This window comes from Ranitomeya imitator, chromosome 1 (genome assembly GCF_032444005.1).
Source record: "Ranitomeya imitator isolate aRanImi1 chromosome 1, aRanImi1.pri, whole genome shotgun sequence".
In the NCBI taxonomy this organism is placed as follows: Eukaryota; Metazoa; Chordata; class Amphibia; order Anura; family Dendrobatidae; genus Ranitomeya; species Ranitomeya imitator.
In genome coordinates, this window is record NC_091282.1 from 73719001 (window position 1) to 73744427 (window position 25427).

Below are 25427 nucleotides of genomic sequence, written 5' to 3' on the forward strand. Positions count from 1 at the left end.
GTTCATAATTATGAAAATTAATATTTAGTATTATTTAGTATTAATTTAGTGTTAAAATTACTTATAAATTGTAATTGATAAAACAGAAACATTTAAGTTTGGCTGTTAAGCTATATATTAGTCTGACGCTTCCTGTCCTGAAGAGAGGACTTCTCATTATCGGTTCAGACAGGATTACAATGACAGGTAATTTTTATAGACTTAGGCTTTCACACTAGCGTCAGAATCTCCCCGTCGCAATGCGTCGGGGAGAGATTCCGACGCTAGCGTTTGCTGCATTGCACAATGGAGGCAGCGGATGCATTTTTCCGGCGCATCCGCTGCCCCATTGTAAGGTGCGGGGTGGTGGGGGCAGAGTTCCGACCGCGCATGCGCGGTCGGAAAAAGAGGTACGTCAGGAGCAAAAAACGTTACATGTAGCGTTTTTTGCTCCCGACGGTCCGCCAAAGCACGACGCATCCGTCGCTCGACGGATGCGACGTCTGGCAATCCGTCGCAAATGCGTCATCAATACAAGTCTATGGGGAAAAAACGCATCCTGCAAGCACTTTTGCAGGATGCGTTTCTTCTGTAAAACGACGAATTGTGACAGATTGCAGAAAACGCCAGTGTGAAAGTAGCCTGAAATATACATAACGCAGGATTCACTTGTCAAAATAAGTGATGTCACAGCTCAACATCTCTCGCTCCCTGTGCAATGAGCTTTGTACAGAGCATGAAATGCCAAGCAAGAGAAAATGATCCGCACCACTGCAGCACATATGCTGGATTAATTGTACAGATCCAATCCGCTATATAGGCTGCCCAAATCGGACTCCTGGGTGCCCACTCATGAAAAAGACAATGATGCCGTCCATGTAACAAGTAGAAAAAGAGCGGCACTCACCGTCCTAAAAAAAAAAAAAAACTTTCATTTTATTTCAGCAATTTTTAACACATCCAGGTCAGGAGAGCTGTAAGTGGAACAGAGAGCTGGGACGACGATAGTTTCGCGCACGTGCGCTTCAACAGACGATCGTCATCCCAGCTCTCTGTTCCACTTACAGCTCTCCTGACCTGGATGTTTTAAAAATTGCTGAAATAAAGTGAAAGATTTTTAAGGACTGTGAGTGCCACCTTTTTCTTCTTGTTATATGGTTTGTATAGAGCATGCCTAGAAAACTCCCCAACAGAAGTCAATGAACTTCTCTAGCAAACCATGGTCCATAAATCTGCTGTTACATGTCTCTGAATGTTGTTCTCAGCAGCCTAGGCAAGATGGCCAACTGTATAAAACATGCAGAAAATTTGAGAAACAAATGAAATAAATATTCCACAATCAGAATAAAAAAAACAAACAAAAAGCACATGTGCGCACGCACACCAGTATCTGCTATTCATTAGCATTCTTTCTAGATGCACAATTATAGGATGATAGGAAGACAAGATGTGAGTTTGCTTTTTGTGACGTAGCAACGATATCGTTAAGGAAATCGTTATGTGTGACAGCGACCAACGATCAGGCCCCTGCTGGGAGATCGTTGGTCGCTGAACAAAGTCCAGAACTTTATTTCGTCGCTGGATCTCCCGTGGACATCGCTGGATCGGCGTGTGTGACACCGATCCAGCGATGTCTTCACTGGTAACCAGGGTAAACATCGGGTAACTAAGCGCAGGGCCGCGCTTAGTAACCCGATGTTTACCCTGGTTACCAGCGTTAAAGTAAAAAAACAAACAAACACTACATACTTACCTACCGCTGTCTGTCCTCCAGCGCTGTGCTCTGTACTCCTCCTGTACTGGCTGTGAGTGTCGGTCAGCCGGAAAGCAGAGCGGTGACGTCACCGCTCTGCTTTCCGGCCGCTGTGCTCACACAGCCAGTACAGGAGGAGTGCAGAGAAGCAGAGCGCCGGAGACAGACAGCGGTAGGTAAGTATGTAGCGTTTTTTTTTTTTTACTTTTACGCTGGTAACCAGGGTAAACATTGGGTTACTAAGCGCGGCCCTGCGCTTAGTAACCCAATGTACCCTGGTTACCCGGGGACTTCGGGATCGTTGGTCGCTGGAGAGCTGTCTGTGTGACAGCTCTCCAGCGACCAAACAGCGACGCTGCAGCGATCCGGATCGTTGTCGGTATCGCTGCAGCGTCGCTTAATGTGAAGGGGCCTTAATGCTGCCACTTAATGAAACTGTGATGCATAATGCAGTGTTCACATCACCATGAAGACCAAGAAAGGTGTTCCAAGGACAAGACAAGAAACAGCCCTTTGATCTCGGGTGAGTATATGGGCACCATTATTTATAGGGCTGCTACACCCAAGTAAGCAGTGATCAGAGTCACTGACCCCGGCACTCACCTTTCCCACTGACCCCAGCACTCACCTTTCTCACTGACCCCAGCACTCACCTTTCCCACTGACCCCAGCACTCACCTTTCTCACTGACCCCGGCACTCACCTTTCTCACTGACCCCGGCACTCACCTTTCCCACTGACCCCGGCACTCACCTTTCCCACTGACCCCGGCACTCACCTTTCCCACTGACCCCGGCACTCACCTTTCCCACTGACCCCAGCACTCACCTTTCTCACTGACCCCAGCACTCACCTTTCCCACTGACCCCGGCACTCACCTTTCTCACTGACCCCAGCACTCACCTTTCTCACTGACCCCAGCACTCACCTTTCTCACTGACCCCAGCACTCACCTTTCTCACTGACCCCAGCACTCACCTTTCTCACTGACCCCAGCACTCACCTTTCTCACTGACCCCAGCACTCACCTTTCTCACTGACCCCAGCACTCACCTTTCTCACTGACCCCAGCACTCACCTTTCTCACTGACCCCAGCACTCACCTTTCTTTGACGTTGGCCTTTAAAGAGAATTTTAATTGATTTGTGAAGATCTCGTCTTTATACTTGTACTGAAGAGAAACATCACCTTCATCTTCCTCTTTCAGCTTCAAGACGTAAAAGAAAAAATGGTTCAATTTAGAGTTTGGGGCTGATCGCACCGCCTATTCATCCAATTAGGCACTATGGACCCATTATCAATATAAAGTCCTTATCTCTTATTGGTATCCCACTTACCTTCCCCTTTAATACGGCATAGATGATAGACCGCTGACCCCGAAAGATAGCCATGGGGGTCTGAGAAATTAAATTCACTTCCACATTGGGAGGGAGGGTCCATTTTATGGAGACATCTTTTACAGTGGTCTGTAAGGCACACTTTAAGGCTTTGAGAACCTGGAGATGAGGAACAGAGAACCAGTATTAGAACTAGAGCATGATAATAAAATACACTTTTTGTCCTGTCCCATCAAAGGCTTCCAGGCTGCTGTTCTATGCTTTATACTGTAGCTGCGCTTCATCAAGCACCACTATGATAAGGGACTTAAGCCTAGCTGCATTTTTGTTTTAAATCCACCTGATTTAACCCACCTATCAGAGCCTCAGTGTGCTCCTCCAAGCTTTACAATGCTTGTTAGATTGACTTCTGCGTACAAGCAGCAGGAAACCAATATATAGAGAGATCATTTATATCACCATTACAAGATGGACAGGTCAGAGATTGAAATGCATCTAATGCCCCATCAGAGATCTGGGATGCTCCCCATGCTTTAGATGGGTTCTTTCTGCACGTAATTTCTTTTGGTGGCAACCTTGATTGTTAACACAAACTTTTGTAATATTTTTTGCATCACATCAACTTTGAGTGTGCGGTAATTTTTTTGACATATGACTGTTTGGACCGCATGATCTGTTTTACCGGCACCTCCCCGTCCTTGACCTGAGTGCACACCATTATCCCTCTATACATGCTTTACACTGCATTACCACTTGTTTAGATTGGCTGCAGTGTATAAGTGGGCCACCCCACCAGGCCGCTCTGATAACAGTGCTGGGTCACGGCGGTCCATGTGCTGGTCAAGTCTGGGGGCACGTGCCAGTCTTTGTCAATTGTGGGGTTGGGAATTGTCCAGTTGGGATGTTCTGTCTGGTATGGCCGGGCACTAATGAAGGTCCCTGAGAGTTAGGTGGTGATGGACAGTCCAAGATGACTAACCCCTTCCCAACTAGGGCTTGCTCTCAGGGGAGTTGGAGAAGGAATGGTGCAGCAGAGAATAATCAGTATTACACAGGGTAATGATCAGTTTGTACTTTTTACTCAAGTTCTGCAAACAGTTCCAGAAGCTTCCATACAGTTCACATACAGGGTTTTGGTGAGTGTTCAGTTTCTCTGCTGTAACGTAGTGTAGCCGTCCTGCTGCTGATTATACCTCTGCTAAATGATTCCTTGGACCCCCAGAGGTCTAAGGTAAACAGTTACTGGATCCTTGATCCCTTCCAGTAAGCAGGCAGCTCGAATCCTGTGGAAAACACTCTTGTGGCAGAGTTCCTAATTCTATGCGCTGCTGAGCTCCTGGACAAAAGCACATTACATCTCATTATAAGAAAACAGAGCAGTCTTTCAGTTTAGCATGGACCCTGGAAGTCTCTGTGCTCTAGGGACTGATACCCTGCCTTGTGCAGCTAGTCCTGGCAGGGAGAGCATGATCCTCTCCACTGCCTGTGGTCTTCCATGTTCCTACCTCTTCCTACATCTGCTCTGCACAGTGCACATTGCAACCTCTCAGAAGCACCTCCTCCCACCTGAGGGATAGTGCACAGTTCCTGGTTCAGGCAGAAGTGCACACGCTTCCAGGTTAGAGATCGGGCAAAATGTTTGGATGCAGTTTCTCACCAGAGAAACCAGCCCTCACCATAGCTGGCAATACATACATAAGTATATCACACATGCAGGCATTTTGTGGCGCTACAGGCACGGGCGCCATATAAGCAACAGGAAGTGATTTATCTTCCTACTACAAGTTGGACATATTAAGAGATTTACCTTTGGCTGCAGCCGATCTTTCCCAGTGATAAAGTCATATGTTCCATTTGCCACCCGTGAAACCCCTTTAATGAGAGCAGTGGAGGCCCCTTCTCCAATTCCGAATGTGAAGCACCTGATCAAAAGAAAAAGGGAAACTGATACATAGTTCATCCTCAAAGCCAGGCGAGAGGTGGATTAACCTTGACAAGAAGAACGACTCCCATGTAAAAGGTCTACAGCAGTGGACTCCAGTGGTTACAGTACTACAATCCCCAGGCAAAGGCTGTCAGGGCATGCTGGGAGTTGTGATTTTGCAATTGCTGAGAGCCATAGATTATGGGTTGACATTATACAGGCTGTGGATGTCTCATTACCTATGACTGTGTGCATTTCGCTGGACTTCGGTTATCACTTGTTTAGTGTTCCCAACTTCTCCATCCGTGAAGATAAAAAGCTGCAGAAGTAGAAAAGAAGCAATAATGGCTAATGCCGAACAGCAATTACATCCATTCATTCTAATGATCAGAGGGGTCACCAGTTGTCACCTTTCCAAAACTTTTTCTGGGAAAACCCATTTAATTACGGTCAGCGGTTGAGGAAATTTTCTACGGATGATCTAAAATATATGATGTTTTTGGCTTCAACATCCTCTGCTGGTTCTTTTCTCAATATATTTTTTCTGATAGCAATCTCCAAATCCTGATCCTACTCCTAGAAAACATTCTGGCTTCTCGAAGCCACCACTAGCTCACTACATAATATTATTCTGTGCATTGTAGTATGCAGTGAGCTCCTTCTAGTGGTGGCTGTAGGCAGCCAGAAAGCAGCGGGGATGGGGGGGTGGGGTCAAGGGAAATTAACCAAAAATCAGTAACCTTTTGTACCTTGCAAGATACTTTAAGATATTGAAGGAGATGTTGAGCAACACCAAATTCATAATGGGCAAGAAAGCCCAATAAAATTACACCAAGGTCTTACTCTTGATGCCAGGCCTAGCATCAATGTCTATTCATGCTATAAACTCCCTGGTCACTCTAATGCCGGCTCTCCTTAAAGACAGACTTATGGTTGCCTTATTGGTGCGTGCATATTACCTGTCTGGGGTGATCTGGTCTTCCTGCTGTTTTGTAGATTTTTTGTAATGGTTCAAGTATTTCAGTACCTCCAAAATCTGCTTGCATTTGATTCACCTTTTCCACAGCATCATCCAGTGAATTCTGTGTGTATTCCACACTTTCTCTATGGAAAGAATAAGATTTTGATACGCCACATCCGGAACGGATGCCACAACATAGTCCTACAAAGGCTTAGCCAGAGGTGTCAGTATTTTGTGACAGTATTTCAGAACAAGCCATGTAATCTCCTTATTGCGCAATGACAGTGCGCTCTGCTGCCATCTTGTCACTTCTCATCAGAGCTGGCGAGAGAGTGCACTGTCACTGTGCATGGATAAGAATATTGCAAAGTGAGAAGATCCTCCTGAGAATATGCCAGAATCAACAATTGACATGTTCAGTAGCGCAGGGACTAGACCAGCCCCTGAAACTGAGGACCTTTAATTTCAGGGAGGGGGCCAATGCTGGGGAGGTGATCGTAGCCTTTGTACCCTGATGATGACTTGATTCAAGAAACCCAGTGCATGGTGGGATAATCATACCAAGTGTTATCACACGGGAAGTAGTAAAAAAAAGTAAGCAGTTAGCATAGAGAGGGAAGGGTAGGGAATTTTTTTAAATAAAGTATACTGGAACAAATATTAGATTAGAACATTAAATATATAGAGATTTAGGATTAAACTAAATTTTAGTTTCGGACCACCCCTTTAATATATACCAATGAGTTGTGAAATATGATTACATGTTGTGATCCCTTTGTCAAACACACTAGTCAGATCTGTGTTTGAGGCAGCTGGGTATAACCATTATAGCTACAGCTCTGCCATAGGTGATCTGATTAGAAACGTGAACACTCTAGTTGTATTTCACATTGCTGATCAGCTTACCCTGTCCTGTGCCGGTTGAGGCCCATGCAGCTAGGGATGACCGGTTGCTGCTGGGATTCTTTCATTGGCCAAGACATGAAGATTTTTTATTTTTTGAGAGGTAATATACGGCACTCCTGGTCAGAGAGAATGGAGCACAAGTAGTGTATACAGCCCGCATGTAACACTAAAAAATGTTGGCACTCGGATTTGAAGAATGGTGAAATAAAGTTCCTTTTATTGTTGAAATCAAAATTGTTGAATATTTTCAGTCTGGTATTCAGACCTTCATCAGACCTATATGAAAAGGGGGTACACAGAAAAAAGGGGGTCATATGATGTAATCACTAAGGGCCTATTCATATCACAGTCCTTAGACTGGATGTCTGCTTACTATACGAATCGCAGTTCTGCACTTAATTATCTTCTATGTGCACTTACCACTACCTGGAGATATCAGCTTTAATCTCTCCCCAGATCCCTTCTAGGAAGCTCCTGTATCCTTTTTGATTCCATGTTCTCTCTACTATAGCTTATATATCCTTGGCCTTTATTTAAATGCTTTATTTCACCATTCTTCAAATTCGAGTGCCAAGGTTTTTTTAGTGAAGATTTTTTTTGTCACATTTTACTCTTCCTTACAGGCGATAAGTCGTATGGGGACTTTCTTATTAGGTGGACGTGTAAATATCACTTTCGGACTGGTTTACTTGAGTGGTTTAGTTAGGGCTGGATGAAGTTGCTTATTTTTCTCCCACAGGGACAAAAAGAAAAACTAAATATTCCTTCCTATTTTCTAATTCTCCTCAATATCTCACCTCATAGTAATTACCAGAGAGATTAGTACTGTCCCATTCTCTAGACTCCGCACATTCTGGTGTTACGTAAACCTTTTGGAATCCCTGCATTGAGTCTAAATTTGCCCGTCCTGACGCCATCAGAAGTCTAAAAGTACCCAACTTGGAGAACAGGTATTAGTGGGAGATCTGACTAGCTGAGACGCTCTAGATCCATGAGCCCAGCATTGGTAACCAGCTGGTTACCAACGCTGGGCTCATGGAGCTAGAGCATCTCAGCAGGTCAGGTGAATGAGTAAACCAGATGGAGGGGTCTTACCAGGAGGACAGGCCCTCCAGTGACCAAAACCCTCTTCCTGAGGGCTAAAAGACAGTGAGAACTCCAGCTTCCATAAATCCAGCTTGGCTCACTAGCTGCGAGGTTCAGACCCAGTGTGGAGATCCAAGAAGCTTTACCTGTTTTGGATTTGCGTGGCTAGCAAAAAGATAATGGAAAAGTACCGAAAGATATTAAATCTAAGGTTTACTTACGAGAAGAAAGACTCAAAGTTAGACCCAAAACCGTAGATATTGAAGTAACATCCAAGGGGCAAACTCTTCAAAAGAAGAACCAGGGTCTCCTGGAGATGGTCAAAGGATAATAAAAAAACACAGATCAGTAGCTCAAGTGTATTTTGTGTAATGATAGTGTGGTAAAAATATATCAACCTGGATTCTTGACTATTTATCTGATCTAATATTGCCTTAACTACAATTGAAGCATGCCTTAAAAGGCGTTAACTATGATCACAAACAATGATATGTTAAAGATCTTGATTTTTATATTTCAGGCGCACCCATGTAGCCTGATCAGTTATCTACACATTTACTTCTTCCACATATTTCATCCATCAGCATCTCCTGCTCTTGTAAAGCTTGGGCAGTGTTGAGCATCGCTCAAGACACTTGTGTCAATCGGAGCACTCATTTGATCCAGACCCACAGCATTGTTCAAAGCTGCCATCTGCCTACACCCTGGCCCAGAGTGTGTAGCGATCGCTTCTTCAGTGAGTACAAACCAGGAGTCACATTAAAGTTTTCTACCATTTTCGTGCTGCAAACCGTCTGTACTTTATCAAACTGAGTGATGTCCTTGCTCCCTTCTCTCAGTGTTAGAGATAGCAGCAGGAAAAGTGGGTTATTCACAGATCTTTATAGTGTGGAGAGAGGCAGGAAAGCAGCTACAGTGTAAGGGAGGGCAGAAAAAGAAGCTATAGAAATGAGGAAAGTACTTGAAGAGAAATAAGTGCAGGATAGAAGCTGTGTTAACTTGAGAGCAGTGAAGCGCAAAGCACACTGGATACACACAGACCTTACCCAGTCTGTATTACTGGGAAAGACAATCCCAAAAGAGAAAAATATCAAACTTGGATCAGGCGACCATAGCTTTTAAGTATATTCAAGGTATCTACTGTCATGTGCACCGACCTTAGCACTCTGAATACGTTGTGGGGCATTTGGCTCTGAATTCATTGGACACTCCATACTCCCAGACCGGTCCACCACAAAGATAAACTCTCCACACACGGACTGTTCCTGAGTCTCCGGGAAACCAGGGTAGAAGTTCAACATAACAATAGAGTCACCCATGATGGAGCCTATATGATGAAGAATCAAGTTATGGGTTATTTTATGGTTTACGGTTCAGGAATTTAGAAAAAAGACCACATTGGAACTTCCACGCAAGAAGTCCCCAGGTCACTACTTCAGGAGTAGAATCTCCCTAAATCTCCTTTTTATTTTTGGAGAATTGAGCTTGAAGAATAGTGGAGGATCATTGTTCATTTTCCATGACCCACCTGCTTCAGCATCAGAAATCCCATTCTCCATAGCTACACTTGGCTTATTCACCTCAGAGTAGTAAGCCAGAAGCTGTACGTCTCGGTCAAACTTATGTCCCTCAGACAGTGACACCTGCGGGAAAAGGAGAGAGAAGAGTTATGTTCATGGAAAATTTATCAAAGACTAAAGAAAAACATGGCAATAAAGATCTATAGAACATACATATTGTCCTTAGTTATAAACTTGCCTCAGCCTCGGTTTTGTCATCGTTGGTATATTTCAGAGGTGTGATGTCACAGCTGGACTCAATCTTCACTATACCATACGCAGACTGAAATTTAGCAGTCAGGCTCAGTGTGTATGGGATCTGACTTATTGGCAGCTCTGGCAAAGTAACAGTCACGCTTGGTGTTTGACCTATAGAAAAAGGAAAATAAAAATAATATTTAAAATAAAAAAATAAAAAATACATTGACGATTCTGGAATTTTCACAGCAATCCCAGCTTGTTTCAGGTCTACACAAGAGCTTGGTCTGATGCTTTCTGATGACTTAAAGTAAACCTGTCAGCAGGTTTTGCATAGTAACCTACAGACAGTGTCAGGTTGGCGCCATTATACTGAATAAAATGATACCATGGTTGATGAAATTTATCTTGTAGTTGTTATTTAACCTTTATTTTCAGTTTTGTCTTAATGAGATTCACATGCCCTAAGGCGGGGTCGGTGTATGTGGTGCTCTGATTATATATTCATAATGCAGACTGCTGATTGGTCTGATCCCTCTCTGACCTGCCCCGTAGTTTTCATAATGTATATCTGTACATATTTAAAAAAAGAAACAAAACTTCTGCAGTCAGGAGTCAGCAGTGGCACCTGCTCTGCAGCAAAATCGCATGTTTTACAGCATGTGCCAATAATAATACGTGTTATTCAACCAGAGGAAAAAAAATATTTGTAAATTGGTGCCCGACGCGCCTGCGATGTTGTTGCCATTGGTGTAGCTGTGATCTGAGAGCTGCTACTGTACATGCGCCAGCTTGCTGGAACAGAAAATTAAAATTCCTCCTCCAAGATGGCGCCGCCCGCGCCTGCCCAGTAGCAGCTCTCGGCTATCACTGATAGATGGACCTTCCCATAAAAGTTTGCTTGACTGTTGTGAAATGCAGGATTGTAAAGTGCAAGGAAAAAGATGTGTCATTAAATGTAAAAGAGAAGTGTCCATGCCTGCTTAATGCAAGTGGACTATTCGGGAATCATTGTACCCATTATCTGATGTACAGTTAGGGCCAGAAATATTTGGACAGTGACACAAGTTTTGTTATTTTAGCTGTTTACAAAAACATGTTCAGAAATACAATTATATATATAATATGGGCTGAAAGTGCACACTCCCAGCTGCAATATGATAGTTTCCACATCCAAATCGGAGAAAGGGTTTAGGAATCATAGCTCTAATGCATAGCGTCCTCTTTTTCAAGGGACCAAAAGTAATTGGACAATGGACTCTAAGGGCTGCAATTAACTCTGAAGGCGTCTCCCTCGTTAACCTGTAATCAATGAAGTAGTTAAAAGGTCAGGGGTGGATTCCAGGTGTGTGGTTTTGCATTTGGAAGCTGTTGCTGTGAGCAGACAACATGCGGTCAAAGGAACTCTCAATTGAGGTGAAGCAGAACATCCTGCGGCTGAACAAAAAGAAAAAAAATCCATCAGAGAGATAGCAGACATGCTTGGAGTAGCAAAATCAACAGTTGGGTACATTCTGAGAAAAAAGGAATTGACTGTTGAGCTTGGGAACTCAAAAAGGCCTGGGCGTCCACGGATGACAACAGTGGTGGATGATCGCCGCATACTTAATTTGGTGAAGAAGAACCCGTTCACAACATCAACTGAAGTCCAGAACACTCTCAGTGAAGTAGGTGTATCTGTCTCTAAGTCAACAGTAAAGAGAAGACTCCATGACAGTAAATACAAAGGGTTCACATCTAGATGCAAACCATTCATCAATAACAAAAATAGACAGGCCAGAGTTAAATTTGCAGAAAAACACCTCAAGAAGCCAGCTCAGTTCTGGAAAAGTATTCTATGGACAGATGAGACAAAGATCAACCTGTACCAGAATGATGGGAAGAAAAAAGTTTGGAGAAGAAAGGGAACGGCTGTAATGACCAGAGGTCCGAATAAGATCCAGTGAGTCACAAACCAAGACCAAGGCAGAAATCTCCAACGGTATTTACTCAAAGGCAAATTAATCAAGGTAATATGGAGAATATTAAGGCAGATGCACCCCAAAGATACACTAATTCAGCAGCAGCTGAAATCACTGTGCCACTCCAAGGTCTCCTGAGAACTGTGTACTACAACAGACTAGTAAGAAATTTACCTAACAGGCAACTAAAAACAGGAACAAGTGTAAATTGAATGTAGTGTTATTAAGGGAGCCCCTGGAATGGCACATTGCTTATAACTTACACAACTCTAATATAAGATACACCTCTAAAGTAACAATTTAACACTCTGAGCAGAGATACCCGGGTATCTATAACTATGGTACCGTATCCTGAGATGGATTTCCTCTCAGGCAGGAATCCGCAGAGGCTGTAGCCAGTTCATATCTTCAGCGCCAATAAGTTACAGCAAGCTCCTCTTGTCTTGTCGGCCGATGCCGAGCCCAAACGCCGGGGACTTAGTTAGTGGTCTCACGATGTAGTCTCTGCTTCTGTAGCTCCTAGGAATGGTTCCACGACAATCCGTCCGTCTCTGTATCAGCAGTCTGTCCAGACTTGTTCCTCCACTCAATGCACAGGGAATCCACAGACTTCCAAATTCGTACTGGGTTCTTAGCAAAGTCTCCGTCTTTTCTTAGATAAAGGGTTAGCTCCTCTCCAGGAAACGTTAGCAACACAAGTCTCTCACAGAGTTAAACAAAAGGTTAGCTCTTCTCCAGGGGAACGTTAGCAACAAAAAGTCTCTCAAAAGCTTCTTTTCCTCCAAAAACACTTGCAGTAAATCCACACAGTCTCTTTTTAAGATCTCACAGCAGCTTCTCCTTTTCTTCCCGCCTTTTCTCTCTCAGCTCTCACTTCCTACTTTCACTTTACACTCGAGACACTAGACCCCACCCCGCAGCACACATTGTCTCTGGGAGGTCTGTCCTCTGCTGCAACAGGCAAAAACCACAGGGTCCTAGTGCCCTCTCAGTGGGACTACAGTTCACCCTCTTACACGGCACATGATCCAAGGCACACCACATCCTCTGTAAAACATGGTGGAGGCAACGTGATGGCATGGGCATGCATGGCTTTCAATGGCACTGGGTCACTTGTGTTTAAGAGCAGACAAGAGTAGCCGGATGAATTCTGAAGTGTACCGGGATATACTTTCAGCCCAGATTCAGCCAAATGCTGCAAAGTTGATTGGACGGCGCTTCATAGTACAGATGGACAATGACCCCAAGCATACAGCCAAAGCTACCCGGGAGTTCATGAGTGCCAAAAAGTGGAACATTCTGCAATGGCCAAGTCAATCTCCAGATCTAAACCCAATTGAGCATGCATTTCACTTGCTCAAATCCAGACTTAAGACGGAAAGACCCACAAACAAGCAAGACCTGAAGGCTGCGGCTGTAAAGGCCTGGCAAAGCATTAAGAAGGAGGAAACCCAGCGTTTGGTGATGTCCATGGGTTCCAGACTTAAGGCAGTGATTGCCTCCAAAGGATTTGCAACAAAATATTGAAAATAAAAATATTTTGTTTGAGTTATGTTTATTTGTCCAATTACTTTTGACCTCCTAAAATGTGGAGTGTTTGTAAAGAAATGTGTACAATTCCTACATTTTCTATCAGATATTTTTGTTCAACCCTTCAAATTAAACGTTACAATCTGCACTTGAATTCTGTTGTAGAGGTTTCATTTCAAATCCAATGTGGTGGCATGCAGAGCCCAAATCGCGAAAATTGTGTCACTGTCCAAATATTTCTGGCCCTAACTGTACATAGTTCCTAACAAGTTACTGTTCAGTAAAAACAGGTTTCATTTTTTGACTTTGGTATCACTCATCTCCGTAACATCTGGGCCTGGCCTGCCAGTACAACAGCAGCATGCGGTCTGCAGAAGCCAGGTAACGAGCTCACAAACCTACCAGGACCCCCTATTTTCATGTAGCGTGGCGGGGCGTGGAAGACGAGTACCTCGCCCACAGTTTGCTCTCTGCCCATGCTAAACACACCAGTTTTAAAAACTGATTCATGTATCTGTGAAGAAAGACTTAAGTGTCCTATTCTCATCTGATTTTGTGGATCAACCAGATGAAAAACACATACTTTATATGTAATACCTCAGGTAACCGGTTGTTACAGTGATGTTGCCTTCCTTCTGGGAGGGTAATGCAGCACCCCAGAGACCTGGTCATTGCAGTATGTCGCTCTGCCACTAAGGGGAGTGATGGTACGTCTGATGGCACTAAAGGACTTCACCTGACCAGGTATCACAAGCACACGTTACACTTCACACTCCGGCGACTAGGGGGAGCAAAAGGTTCTATTTATTAGGCCACTCCTCACACTTTGGTAAAACTGGGGGTTGGATAGGAAGTTAGGAAATAAGCTGACTGGGTTTTGCCCAGGCAACATCCCTTGGCAGGGGGTGTTGCGGGGGAGACTTCAGAGGGGTCCCTGTCAGGCGTGGGAACCTGGCGGTGACTTAGCGACAAGTACAGATCGTTACAGAGCCGCGCCTGCACTACCTTGTGGCGGCATCTAAAGAAAGGACACAAAGCGAAAGATATTGTGGACACTGAGAAACGAGATCAAGCACAAAGGAGAGCCAGTAGGAGCCGTTCCCCGAGAACGGCAACATCCTACTGAGGCGCGTAGCCGGTGACCGGAACACCGAGGAAGTAACTGACTTTATGCCTTACTTCAAATACCGCAGGGCAGTTAATTATAGGTTGGCTGTCTACCATACATCACCTAAGCAGACATAGGGGGCAAGCGTGGAGAGGGGCGTCTCTAGGGTCCCAGAATAGCTCCGAGCCTTCCCGTCAAACGGGTGCGTCCTATCCAGATAAACTTGGGGGACGGAGAGAAAGAACGAGAACAGAAGTTGTGAAGACTATCCCGAATAATCAGCAGGGAAGAACTACAACACACAGGCGCTTGTGGTAGGCAACGATTTCCTCCTGCAAAGGGAACTCTGGGTGTGCCTTCGGACCGGCCGGTCTCAGACAGCCCAGTTGACAGTGCTCTGGATTGAGGATCCCGAGGCCTTCAGTAAAAGGTAAAGAGACTGCAACCCTGTGTCCTCATTATTGACTGCGCCTCACACAATCGTCACCTACACTACTGGGAAGCCCTGGGGATATACTTCACCTGTGGGAAGGTATATCATCTAGCTGCCATCACATCACCCCAGTGGACCCCAAGCAGCGTCGGTCGACCTGACCGAATACCACAGGTGGCGTCACAAACTCCTAACAACCTCCAGCACCCTTTCATTGGGTGCCCCTAAGCACCACGTCACGAAACCTTGACAAACTACCATCATCCCTTTTATTGGATGCCCCTTAGCAGGGTCACGGACCGGGTCCAGCCACCGTGACAACCCCAGAACTGAGACAGAGAGGACCGGTACCGAGTAACCCGCGGCCCTGCGTCTGGGGGCGCTCCAGTAATATCATGCTTGGAGGCAATGGAGTTCTCTCTATCAGGTAAGGCACTCACATTTAACACATCTGAATCTAGGCCAGGAGGGGGGAGCTCAGGACCCCGATTCAGGGGAACTTCCTTACACTTTATATATCCTGGTCTGGAGGAGGAGCCAGTCAGTCTTAGCCAGTTGTAGAGGAAAAGGATGTCTGGAGCAGACGTAGGGCAATGAGGGAGCTGCTACCCCTGGATAGAGAAGCAGAAGGAGAGTTGAATTGTGGAGGAGCTTAGAGGGAACCGGGAGCCCGAGGCTATAGTAGGACTCTAGGACACTTAGCAGAACCGGAGGGCATAGGACTGTATGTCTGAGGTGAAGTAGTAACTTTAGAGCCCGGGGCATGATAGAGTCCCTATAAACAGGCTCAAACTGCCTATCGTACTGACATCTGTCTTAGGACAGGAGAGAGGGGACTTGCACTGAGCTTCAAGCGGCAGGGACCTAACAGCGCAAGTAGGAAAGGCTTACAGACCTCACCTGAGAGAGGGATCTCCTATTGCTTCGAAGCCGGCCGGACCACAGCTACCCTGCACTTGGTACCCTGGACTGAGGACTACTACTACCATTAGTAAACCAGGTAAAGACCGCAAACCTGTGTCCTCATTCTTTGCTCATTTATGGGCTTACACCATCTTGCCATACACTTGGGAAGCCCTGGGTACCCCGCTTCACCTGTGGGAAGCGTCACCATCTTGCTGCATGCCATCACCCCAGAGGACCCCTTTAAGCAGCGTCGGTCCTCACTGACCGAAAACCACAGGTGCCGTCATGAACATAGGCATTACAAATTCCCCTAAAATACCTTCCCCTTTAATTGGGCGCCCAGGGCCACGGATCGGGTCGCAGCCACCGTGACATCCCCTTTAAGACCAGACCCGGTACCGAGTACCCAGCTGCTCCATATACTTCAAAGTTCCATCCCAGTTTTTTATCTGATACATTAAAAGTCAATAGATAAAGTTCAAACAGCCTACCTGCTTCAGTGAAATAATGGATTAAAAAAAATATAAGAAAAAAAAAACAAGCTAGGATGACACATGGAACAAACAGAAAACCCCATTTTAATCCGTAATACTCACATGGACGTATAAATGCAGCCAGAGGCTGTAATGAAAATCGGTCCGAGTATCCCTGCCGAGAGTCGCACAAGTGTTCTCCGTATGGTCATCAATGTGTAATGCGTTTGCAATGCGATGATGCCATTTTCTCCCACCCATGTATCCGTAGGACATCCGTATAACATGCGTGCGGCTTTACATTTCTCACTGCTTTTCCCCATTGAATTTAATGGCTCAATGGGCTGAAATGAGGAAAATGTGTGCGTATTTGTCGCACCCTAGACAGATGGTCCGTGTGGTGTCCGAGTTTGTCGCACCCATAGACTTGCATTGGCGAGTCTCGAACGATAAACGAGTACAATCGCAGCATGCTGCCATTTTACACGCACGTTGAATATGCCTAAGAAAAAAAAAAAAAAAACAGTGATGGGAGCTGCCCCATAGATTAACACAGGTCCGAATGCTATGTGATGTTTTGTTGCATAGCACTCGTCCGTTTTCTACGGTAGTGTGATCCCGGCCTGTCAGACTCTAGTTCATCTGATGGCTTCCCTCCAGAATCACCTCATATATGGACAAGAAAGGATCAGAGTTGAGCAAAAGAAATTTGGAGGACCTTGATCCAGCATCCACAATAGTAGTCCACGGCCACCTTATCAGAACCATGCAAACCTTTAACCCCTTAATCCCATATGACGTACTATCCTGTCGAGGTGACCTGGGACTTATTTCCCAGTGACAGGATAGTACGTCATATGCGATCGGCCGAGCTCATGGGGGAGCGCAGCCGTGATCGCAGCCGGGTGTCAGCTGACTATCACAGCTGACATCCAGCACTATGGAGCGGTCACGGACCGCTCCAGGCACATTAACCCCCGGCACACTACGATCAAAGATGATCGCAGTGTTCCGGCGGCACAGGGAAGCATCGCGCAGGGAGGGGGATCCCTGTGTGCTTCCCTGAGACCCTCGGAGCAATGCGATGTGATCGCGTTGCTCCGAGGGTCTCCTACCTCTTCCTCCCTGCAGGCACCGGATCCAATATGGCCGCGGGGCTGCTTCTGGGTCCTGCAGGGAGGTGGCTTGCAAGCGCCTGCTCAGAGCAAGCGTCCCTGCAGTGCCTGTGTGATCACTGATCTGACACAGTGCTCTGACCCTATAACATGATGCCCCCCTGGGGTAATGTTATAGAGTTAAAAAAAAAAAAAATTTACATATGTAAAAAAAAAAAAAAAAAAAAAAAAAAAAAAAAATCCTAAATAAAGAAAAAAAAAAAATATTGTTCCCATAAATACATTTATCTAAAAAAAAAACCCCAAAAACAATAAAAGGTACACATATTAAGTATTGCTGTGTCCGTAATGACCCCACCTATAAAACTGTCCCACTGTCCCACTAGTTAACCCCTTCAGTGAACACCATAAAAAAAAACAAAAAAAACAACGCTTTATTATCATACCGCCGAACAAAAAGTGGAATAACACACGATCAAAAATATGGATATAAATAACCATGGTACCACTGAAAACGTCATCTTGTCCCGCAAAAAAATGACCTGCCATACAGCATCAGCGAAAAAATAAAAAAGTTATAGTCCAAAGAAAAAAGCGATGCAAAAAAATTATTTTTTCTATAAAATAGTTTTTATCGTATAAAAGCGCCAAAACATAAAAAAAAAGATATGAAAATACAGAGAGTAGAACGGCACTAGAGTAGAACGTCTCCAAGCAGTCAGGACTATTAGCAGACAGCTGTGTATACAGGCGCCACAATCAGTATGGGAACCGGTGCTCTGCATAAATATCCAACAAGAAATCCATCAACAGCAGAGAAGAAGAAAATATGCGGCACTCACCCCAGGATAACTGTGAAGATTGTGGTCTTTATTGGAGAAAAATGCAAGTTACATCCATCAGGACATCAGGTATATACGAGGGTGCGGTATAGGAGCTCGGACGACGGCCGTTTCGCACACACAGGTGCTTCGACGGGTCCGGATAGTAGATTACAACACGTAATTTCCTTTTAAAGGATATCTGACGTATAATAAAGAACGTGATCTGAATAAACTAATCAATGTGCACAAACTGTGAAAGTGATAATGCATATAAATAATACATATAAATAATCTACAATGCAGACTGACATATCTGAAGAATATATTAATCTAATAATCATAGTGTTATTTACGAGAATCATCCGGAATATCAATTATAACAATCCAGAAAAAAAAAGAAGAAAGCAGATGCGCTCACCAGATGCAGTTACAAAGCGTCCTTTATTTCAGTGCCAGCCGGCACATAATTCACGGCACGGGGGAGAGGGAAGTGGACAGGGAGAGTGCGACAGGTAAGACGACGGCCGTTTTGCGCTGCCTGAGAGCGCTTCTACGGGTCCATAGTCAGACGGGAAAGGACGCTAGGCTAAGTAGGCAAACACATGCGAACTACACCTGCCTCATTAACCCGCCTGACACCAGAGAAAGTGCACAGGTGCATTAAAAGCAATTACAATTAAAAACAAATGCATAGTACTGCCAAAGAGAAGAGAAACATATAATCTAGACTTCCAATCAATATGAAATATAAACATATAACATCGTAATTATATCACGAATTTCCACGATATGTATAACAGGGGGAGCAACATCAATACACCTCTTAGTGTTAATTATCCAAACAGTATGATAGAAACATATAACTCTATTACATCCACAAGGGATCAGATGGAACAAAACGAAAAAATGAAAAGGAGGAGACAGAACGAGAAAAGGTATATATGTATATATATCCGAGCTACAGAAATACCGCCATATCAACTCTATCATTAAGACCGGCGGGGCCAGTCGCTCTTGTTCGCAAAATCCATTTCGCCTCCTGTCTTAGGAGAATCTTATGGAGATCGCCCCCCTGTGCTGGTAAAACAATTTTTTCAATGCCTGCAAAGGTTAAAACCTCCGGATTGCCATCATGATTTTCTTTTATATGGTCAATTAGTCTAGGAACACCTTTGCCGGTGGTAACAGATTTAAAGTGCTCTCTAAATCGCACATATAATCTACGGATGGTTTTACCTATATAAAATCGTCCACAAGGACAAAAGACAACGTATACTACGAACTCTGTTTTACAGGAGATGAATTGTCGGACCTGATGTATCACCGGTCCAATATACAGGGTCTGACCCAATACATGAAACCGGCAGTACTGACACTGTCCGCACCGGTGATTACCTGTTGGAATCGCTCGCTCTAACCAATTAGATCTATCTTTTGTGACTCGATTACGTACGAGGACGTCCCTAATACGGGCTCCCCGCCTATTCGACACTAAAGGTCCTCCTGCCGTTCTACTCGTCAATTCTCTGTCCCTCTCCAAGACATGCCAGTGCCTACGGAGAGTAGCTCTAATTTCCCTATCTAAGGGACCATATTGAAAGCAAAAAGAAAAACGCTGTGATACTGCACTAGCAGGATTTTTTACGGATCCTGAACCTGTTGCTTCAACTCGATCTAATGTCAAATTTAACAGGTCCTCCGGGTATCCTCTTTTGCGGAGCCTCTCACAAAGCTCCCCCGACTGTCGCCTGAAGCCCTCTTGAGTATTATTTACCCGACGTGTCCTTAATAACTGGCTATACGATAAGGATTTTTTTGTGTGGTGAGGGTGGAAACTGTCAAAATGTAAGATGGAATTTACCGCAGTGGGCTTACGAAATATGGAGGTACACACCTTCCCTTCAATCACCTCCACCCATACGTCCAAAAATTCCAACGCCAGGCCCCCAAATTTATATGTGAAGGACATCCCCATCACATTACTGTCATTGAGGTAATTTACAAAGAGTTGGAAGTCCGTCTCAGTACCGTCCCATATCAGGAACAGGTCATCCACAAACCTCAAAAGCAACTTGATATGTTTCAAAAAAACATTAGAAGTGGAATAGATATAATCCTCCTCAAATACCGCCATAAATAAATTGGCGAAAGTACATGCAGCCGGGGTCCCCATGGCAGTCCCGGTGGTCTGCCTGTACCAGGTGTCCAAAAAGGTAAAAGCGTTATGGGTTAGGATGAAATCCAATCCCCCGCACACATTGCTGGATTGTCATGGACTATTTTTCTGCAGATTGCACCTCCTGGTTCATTTCTTAGACTGCTACATACCTCGTTGGTTTGTCACCGGTTTTCTCTATCTTTCAGAGCTGTGCCGCTCTCTCTCTCTTTTTGGTCTTTATATCAATTATAACACTAACCAAGACTATTGCCTATCAGGAATTTACAAGAATACAGACATATCAAGACGGTCATTTAGACCAATAGGACCTTGTGCATTTGCATTAAGGATCCATTTGGCTTCTTTTTGTAATAGAATCCTATTTTGATCTCCTCCCTTTTGCGGGTATGGGACTATTTGTTGAAAAAGGAGTATTGCCTAGAAAAAGAGCTGAAAGCCTTTTACCTGAACATCCACAATTTCCATACTGGTATAGCATACCTAAAATTCACAAAGACTTGAGAGAACCACCAGGTCGCCCTATAATTTCTGGTATAAACTCAGTTACTGAAAGTTTATCCCAATATATTGATTGGTTATTAAAACCATTGTTATACTCTATTCCATCATATATAAAGGATTCAGGCGATCTGGTGGTAGCTCTTAAGGAAATAAATGGGCAACCTACATTTGCCCTAGCATCTATAGATGTAGTGAATTTATATACCCGTATTCCAAAAGAGAAAGGCATACAAGCAATTCACAATATTCTAATAAAAAGAGGTGTGGATTCAGATATCATATCATTCATATTGGAAAGTTTGGATTTTATTTTATCTAATAATTCATTCAAATTCATGAATAAATGGTACACTCAAGTTACTGGAACTGCAATGGGTACGCCCACTTCATGTACATATGCTAATTTGTTTTTAGCAATGTTTGAGGAAATTTATGTTAACCCCTTTCTGCCATTAGACGTACTATTGCGTCCATGTGGGGTGGGCTTTACTTCCCAAGGACGCAATAGTACGTCATGTGCGATCGGCAGCGCTCACGGGGGGAGCGCCGCCGATCGCGGCCGGGTGTCAGCTGTTTATCGCAGCTGACATCCGGCACTATGTGCCAGGAGCGGTCACGGACCGCCCCCGGCACATTAACCCCCGGCACACCGCGATCAAAGATGATCGCGATGTGCCGGCGGTACAGGGAAGCACCGCGCAGGGAGGGGGCTCCCTGCGGGCTTCCCTGAGCCCCCCGCAGCAACGCGATGTGATCGCGTTGCTGCGAGGGTCTCACCTCCCTCCCTGCTCCCTCCAGCCCCGGATCCAAGATGGCCGCGGATCCGGGTCCTGCAGGGAGGGAGGTGGCTTCACAGAGCCTGCTCAGAGCAGGCACTGTGAAGCAGCCTGCACTCCTATCAGATCAGTGATCTGACAGAGTGCTGTGCAAACTGTCAGATCACTGATCTGTGATGTCCCCCCCTGGGACAAAGTAAAAAAGTAAAAAAAAAAATTTCAAATGTGTAAAAAAAAATAAAAAAAAATATTCCAAAATAATGAAAAATAAAATAAAAATATTATTCCCATAAATACATTTCTTTATCTAAATAAAAAAAACAAAACAATAAAAGTACACATATTTAGTATCGCCGCGTCCGTAACGGCCCGACCTATAAAACTGGCCCACTAGTTAACCCCTTCAGTAAACACCGTAAGAAAAAAAAAAAAAAAACGAGGCAAAAAACAACGCTTGATAATCATACCGCCGAACAAAAAGTGGAATAACACGCGATCAAAAAGACAGATATAACTAACCATGGTACCGCTGAAAACGTCATCTTGTCCCGCAAAAAACGAGCCGCCATACAGCATCATCAGCAAAAAAATAAAAAAGTTATAGTCCTGAGAATAAAGCGATGCAAAAATAATTATTTTTTCTATAAAATAGTTTTTATCGTATAAAAGCGCCAAAACATAAAAAAAGATATAAATGAGGTGTCGCTGTAATCGTACTGACCCGAAGAATAAAACTGCTTCATCAATTTTACCAAACGCGGAACGGTATAAACGCCTCCCCCAAAAGAAATTCATGAATAGCTGGTTTTTGGTCATTCTGCCTCACAAAAATCGGAATAAAAAGCGATCAAAAAATGTCACGTGCCCGAAAATGTTACCAATAAAAACATCAACTCGTCCCGCAAAAACCAAGACCTCACATGACTCTGTGGACCAGAATATAGAAAAATTATAGCTCTCAAAATGTGGTAACGCAAAAAATATTTTTTGCAATAAAAAGCGTCTTTCAGTGTGTGACGGCTGCCAATCATAAAAATCCGCTAAAAAACCCGCTATAAAAGTAAATCAAACCCCCCTTCATCACCCCCTTAGTTAGGGAAAAATTAAAAAAATGTATTTATTTCCATTTTCCCATTAGGGCTAGGGTTAGAGTTAGGGCTAGGGTTAGGGCTAGGGTTAGGGCTAGGGTTAGGGCTAGGGTTAGGGCTAGGGTTAGGGTTAGGGCTAGGGTTAGGGCTAAGGTTAGGGCTAGGGTTAGGGCTAGGGTTAGGGTTAGGGCTAGGGTTAGGGCTAGGGTTAGGGTTAGGGCTAGGGTTACAGTTTGGGTTGGGGCTAAAGTTACAGTTAGGGTTTAGATTACATTTACGGTTGGGAATAGGGTTGGGATTAGGGTTAGGGGTGTGTCAGGGTTAGAGGTGTGGTTAGGGTTACTGTTGGGATTAGGGTTAGGGATGTGTTTGGATTAGGGTTTCAGTTATAATTGGGGGGTTTCCACTGTTTAGGCACATCAGGGGCTCTCCAAACGCGACATGGCGTCTGATCTCAATTCCAGCCAATTCTGCGTTGAAAAAGTAAAACAGTGCTTCTTCCCTTCCGAGCTCTCCCGTGTGCCCAAGCAGGGGTTTACCCCAACATATGGGGTATCAGCGTACTCAGGACAAATAGGACAACAACTTTTGGGGTCCAATTTCTCCTGCTACCCTTGGGAAAATACAAAACTCGGGGCTAAAACATATTTTTTGTGGGAAAAAAAAGATTTTTTATTTTCACGGCTCTGCGTTATAAACTGTAGTGAAACACTTGGGGGTTCAAAGTTCTCACAACACATCTAGATTAGTTCCCTGGGGGGTCTAGTTTCCAATATGGGGTCACTTGTGGGGGGTTTCTACTGTTTAGGTACATTAGGGGTTCTGCAAATGCAATGTGACGTCTGCAGACCATTCCATCTAAGTCTGCATTCCAAATGGCGCTCCTTCCCTTCCGAGCTCTGCCATGCGCTCAAACGTTGGTTTCCCCCAACATACGGGGTATCAGCGTACTCAGGACAAATTGGACAACAACTTTTGGGGTCGAATTTCTCCTCTTACCCTCGGGAAAATACAAAACTGGGGGCTAAAAAATAATTTTGGGGGGAAAGATTTTTTTTTTTAATTTTCACGGCTCTGCGTTACAAACTGTAGTGAAACACTTGGGGGTTCAAAGCTATCACAACACATCTAGATGAGTTCCTTAGGGGGTCTAGTTTCCAAAATGGTGTCACTTGTGGGAGGTTTCTACTGTTTAGGTACATTAGGGGCTCTGCAAATGCAATGTGACACCTGCAGACCATTCCATCTAAGTCCTCATTCCAAATGGAGCTCCTTCCCTTCCGAGCCCTCCCATGCGCCCAAACAGTGGTTCCCCCCCACATATGGGGTATCAGCGCACTCAGGACAAATTGGACAACAAATTGTGGGGTCGAATTTCTCCTTTTACCCTCGGAAAAATACAAAACTGGGGGCTAAAAAATAATTTTTGTGGGAAAAAATTTTTGTTTTATTTTTACGGCTCTCCATTATAAACTTCTGTGAAGCCCTTGGTGGGTCAAAGCGCTCAGCACACATCTAGATAAGTTCCTAAGGGGGTCTACTTTCCAAAATGGTGTCACTTGTGGGGGGTTTCTACTGTTTAGGTACATTAGGGGCTCTGCAAACGCAATGTGACACCTGCAGACCATTCCATCTAAGTCTGCATTCAAATGGCACTCCTTCCCTTCTGAGCCCTCCCATGTGCCCAAACAGTGGTTCCCCCCACATATGGTGTATCATCGCACTCAGGACAAATTGGGCAACAAATTTTGGGGTCCAATTTCTCCTGTTACCCTCAGGAAAATACAAAACTGGGGGCTAAAAAAATAATTTTTGTGGGAAAAAAATTTTGTTTTATTTTTACGGCTCTGCATTATAAACTTCTGTGAAGCACTTGGTGGGTCAAAGTGCTCACCACACCTCTAGATAAGTTCCTTAGGGGGTCTACTTTCCAAAATGGTGTCACTTGTGGGGGGTTTCAATGTTTAGGCACATCAGTGGCTCTTCAAACGCAACATGATGTCCCATCTCAATTGCTGTCAATTTTGCATTGAAAAGTCAAACGGCGCTCCTTCCCTTCCGAGCTCTCCCATCCGCCCAAACAGTGGTTTACCCCCACATATGGGCTATCAGCGTACTCAGGACAAATTGTACAACAACTTTTGGGGTCCAATTTCTTCTCTTACCCTTGGGAAAATAAAAAATTGGGGGCGAAAAGATAATTTTTGTGAAAAAATATGATTTTTTATTTTTACGGTTCTACATTATAAACTTCTGTGAAGCACTTGTTGGGTCAAAGTGCTCACCACACCTCTAGATAAGTTCCTTAGGGGGTCTACTTTCCAAAATGGTGTCACTTGTGGGGGGTTTCAATGTTTAGCCACATCAGGGGCTCTCCAAACGAAACATGGCGTCCCATCTCAATTCCAGTCAATTTTGCATTGAAAAGTCAAATGGCACTCCTTCGCTTCCGAGCTCTGCCATGCGCCCAAACAGTGGTTTACCCCCACATGTGGGGTATTGGCATACTCAGGACAAATTGTACAACAATGTTTGGGGTCCATTTTCTCCTGTTACCCTTGGTAAAATAAAACAAATTGGAGCTGAATTACATTTTTTGTGAAAAAAAGTTAAATGTTCATTTTTATTTAAACATTCAAAAAATTCCTGTGAAGCACCAGAAGGGTTAATAAACTTCTTGAATATGGTTTTGAGCACCTTGAGGGGTGTAGTTTTTAGAATGGTGTCACACTTGGGTATTTTCTATCATATAGACCCCTCAAAATGACTTCAAATGAGATGTGGTCCCTAAAATAAAATGGTGTTGTAGATATGAGAAATTGCTGGTCAA

General features: G+C 44.3%; 1 protein-coding gene across 3 annotated transcripts in view; it reads right to left on the reverse strand.

Annotated features, from left to right (window-relative positions):
* LOC138662490 (von Willebrand factor A domain-containing protein 5A-like) overlaps nt 1-25427 on the reverse strand; it is a 78706-nt gene that overhangs the window by 10450 nt on the left and 42829 nt on the right. For all 3 annotated transcript variants that reach the window (XM_069748196.1, XM_069748215.1, XM_069748206.1), the window contains 9 exons: nt 9705-9874; nt 9475-9589; nt 9104-9273; nt 8168-8256; nt 5953-6097; nt 5233-5312; nt 4877-4991; nt 3070-3228; nt 2836-2939 (listed from right to left, as the gene is read on the reverse strand). In XM_069748196.1, the coding sequence (XP_069604297.1) occupies nt 2836-2939; nt 3070-3228; nt 4877-4991; nt 5233-5312; nt 5953-6097; nt 8168-8256; nt 9104-9273; nt 9475-9589; nt 9705-9874 (1147 nt within the window). The remainder of the gene's footprint in view (nt 1-2835; nt 2940-3069; nt 3229-4876; nt 4992-5232; nt 5313-5952; nt 6098-8167; nt 8257-9103; nt 9274-9474; nt 9590-9704; nt 9875-25427) is intronic.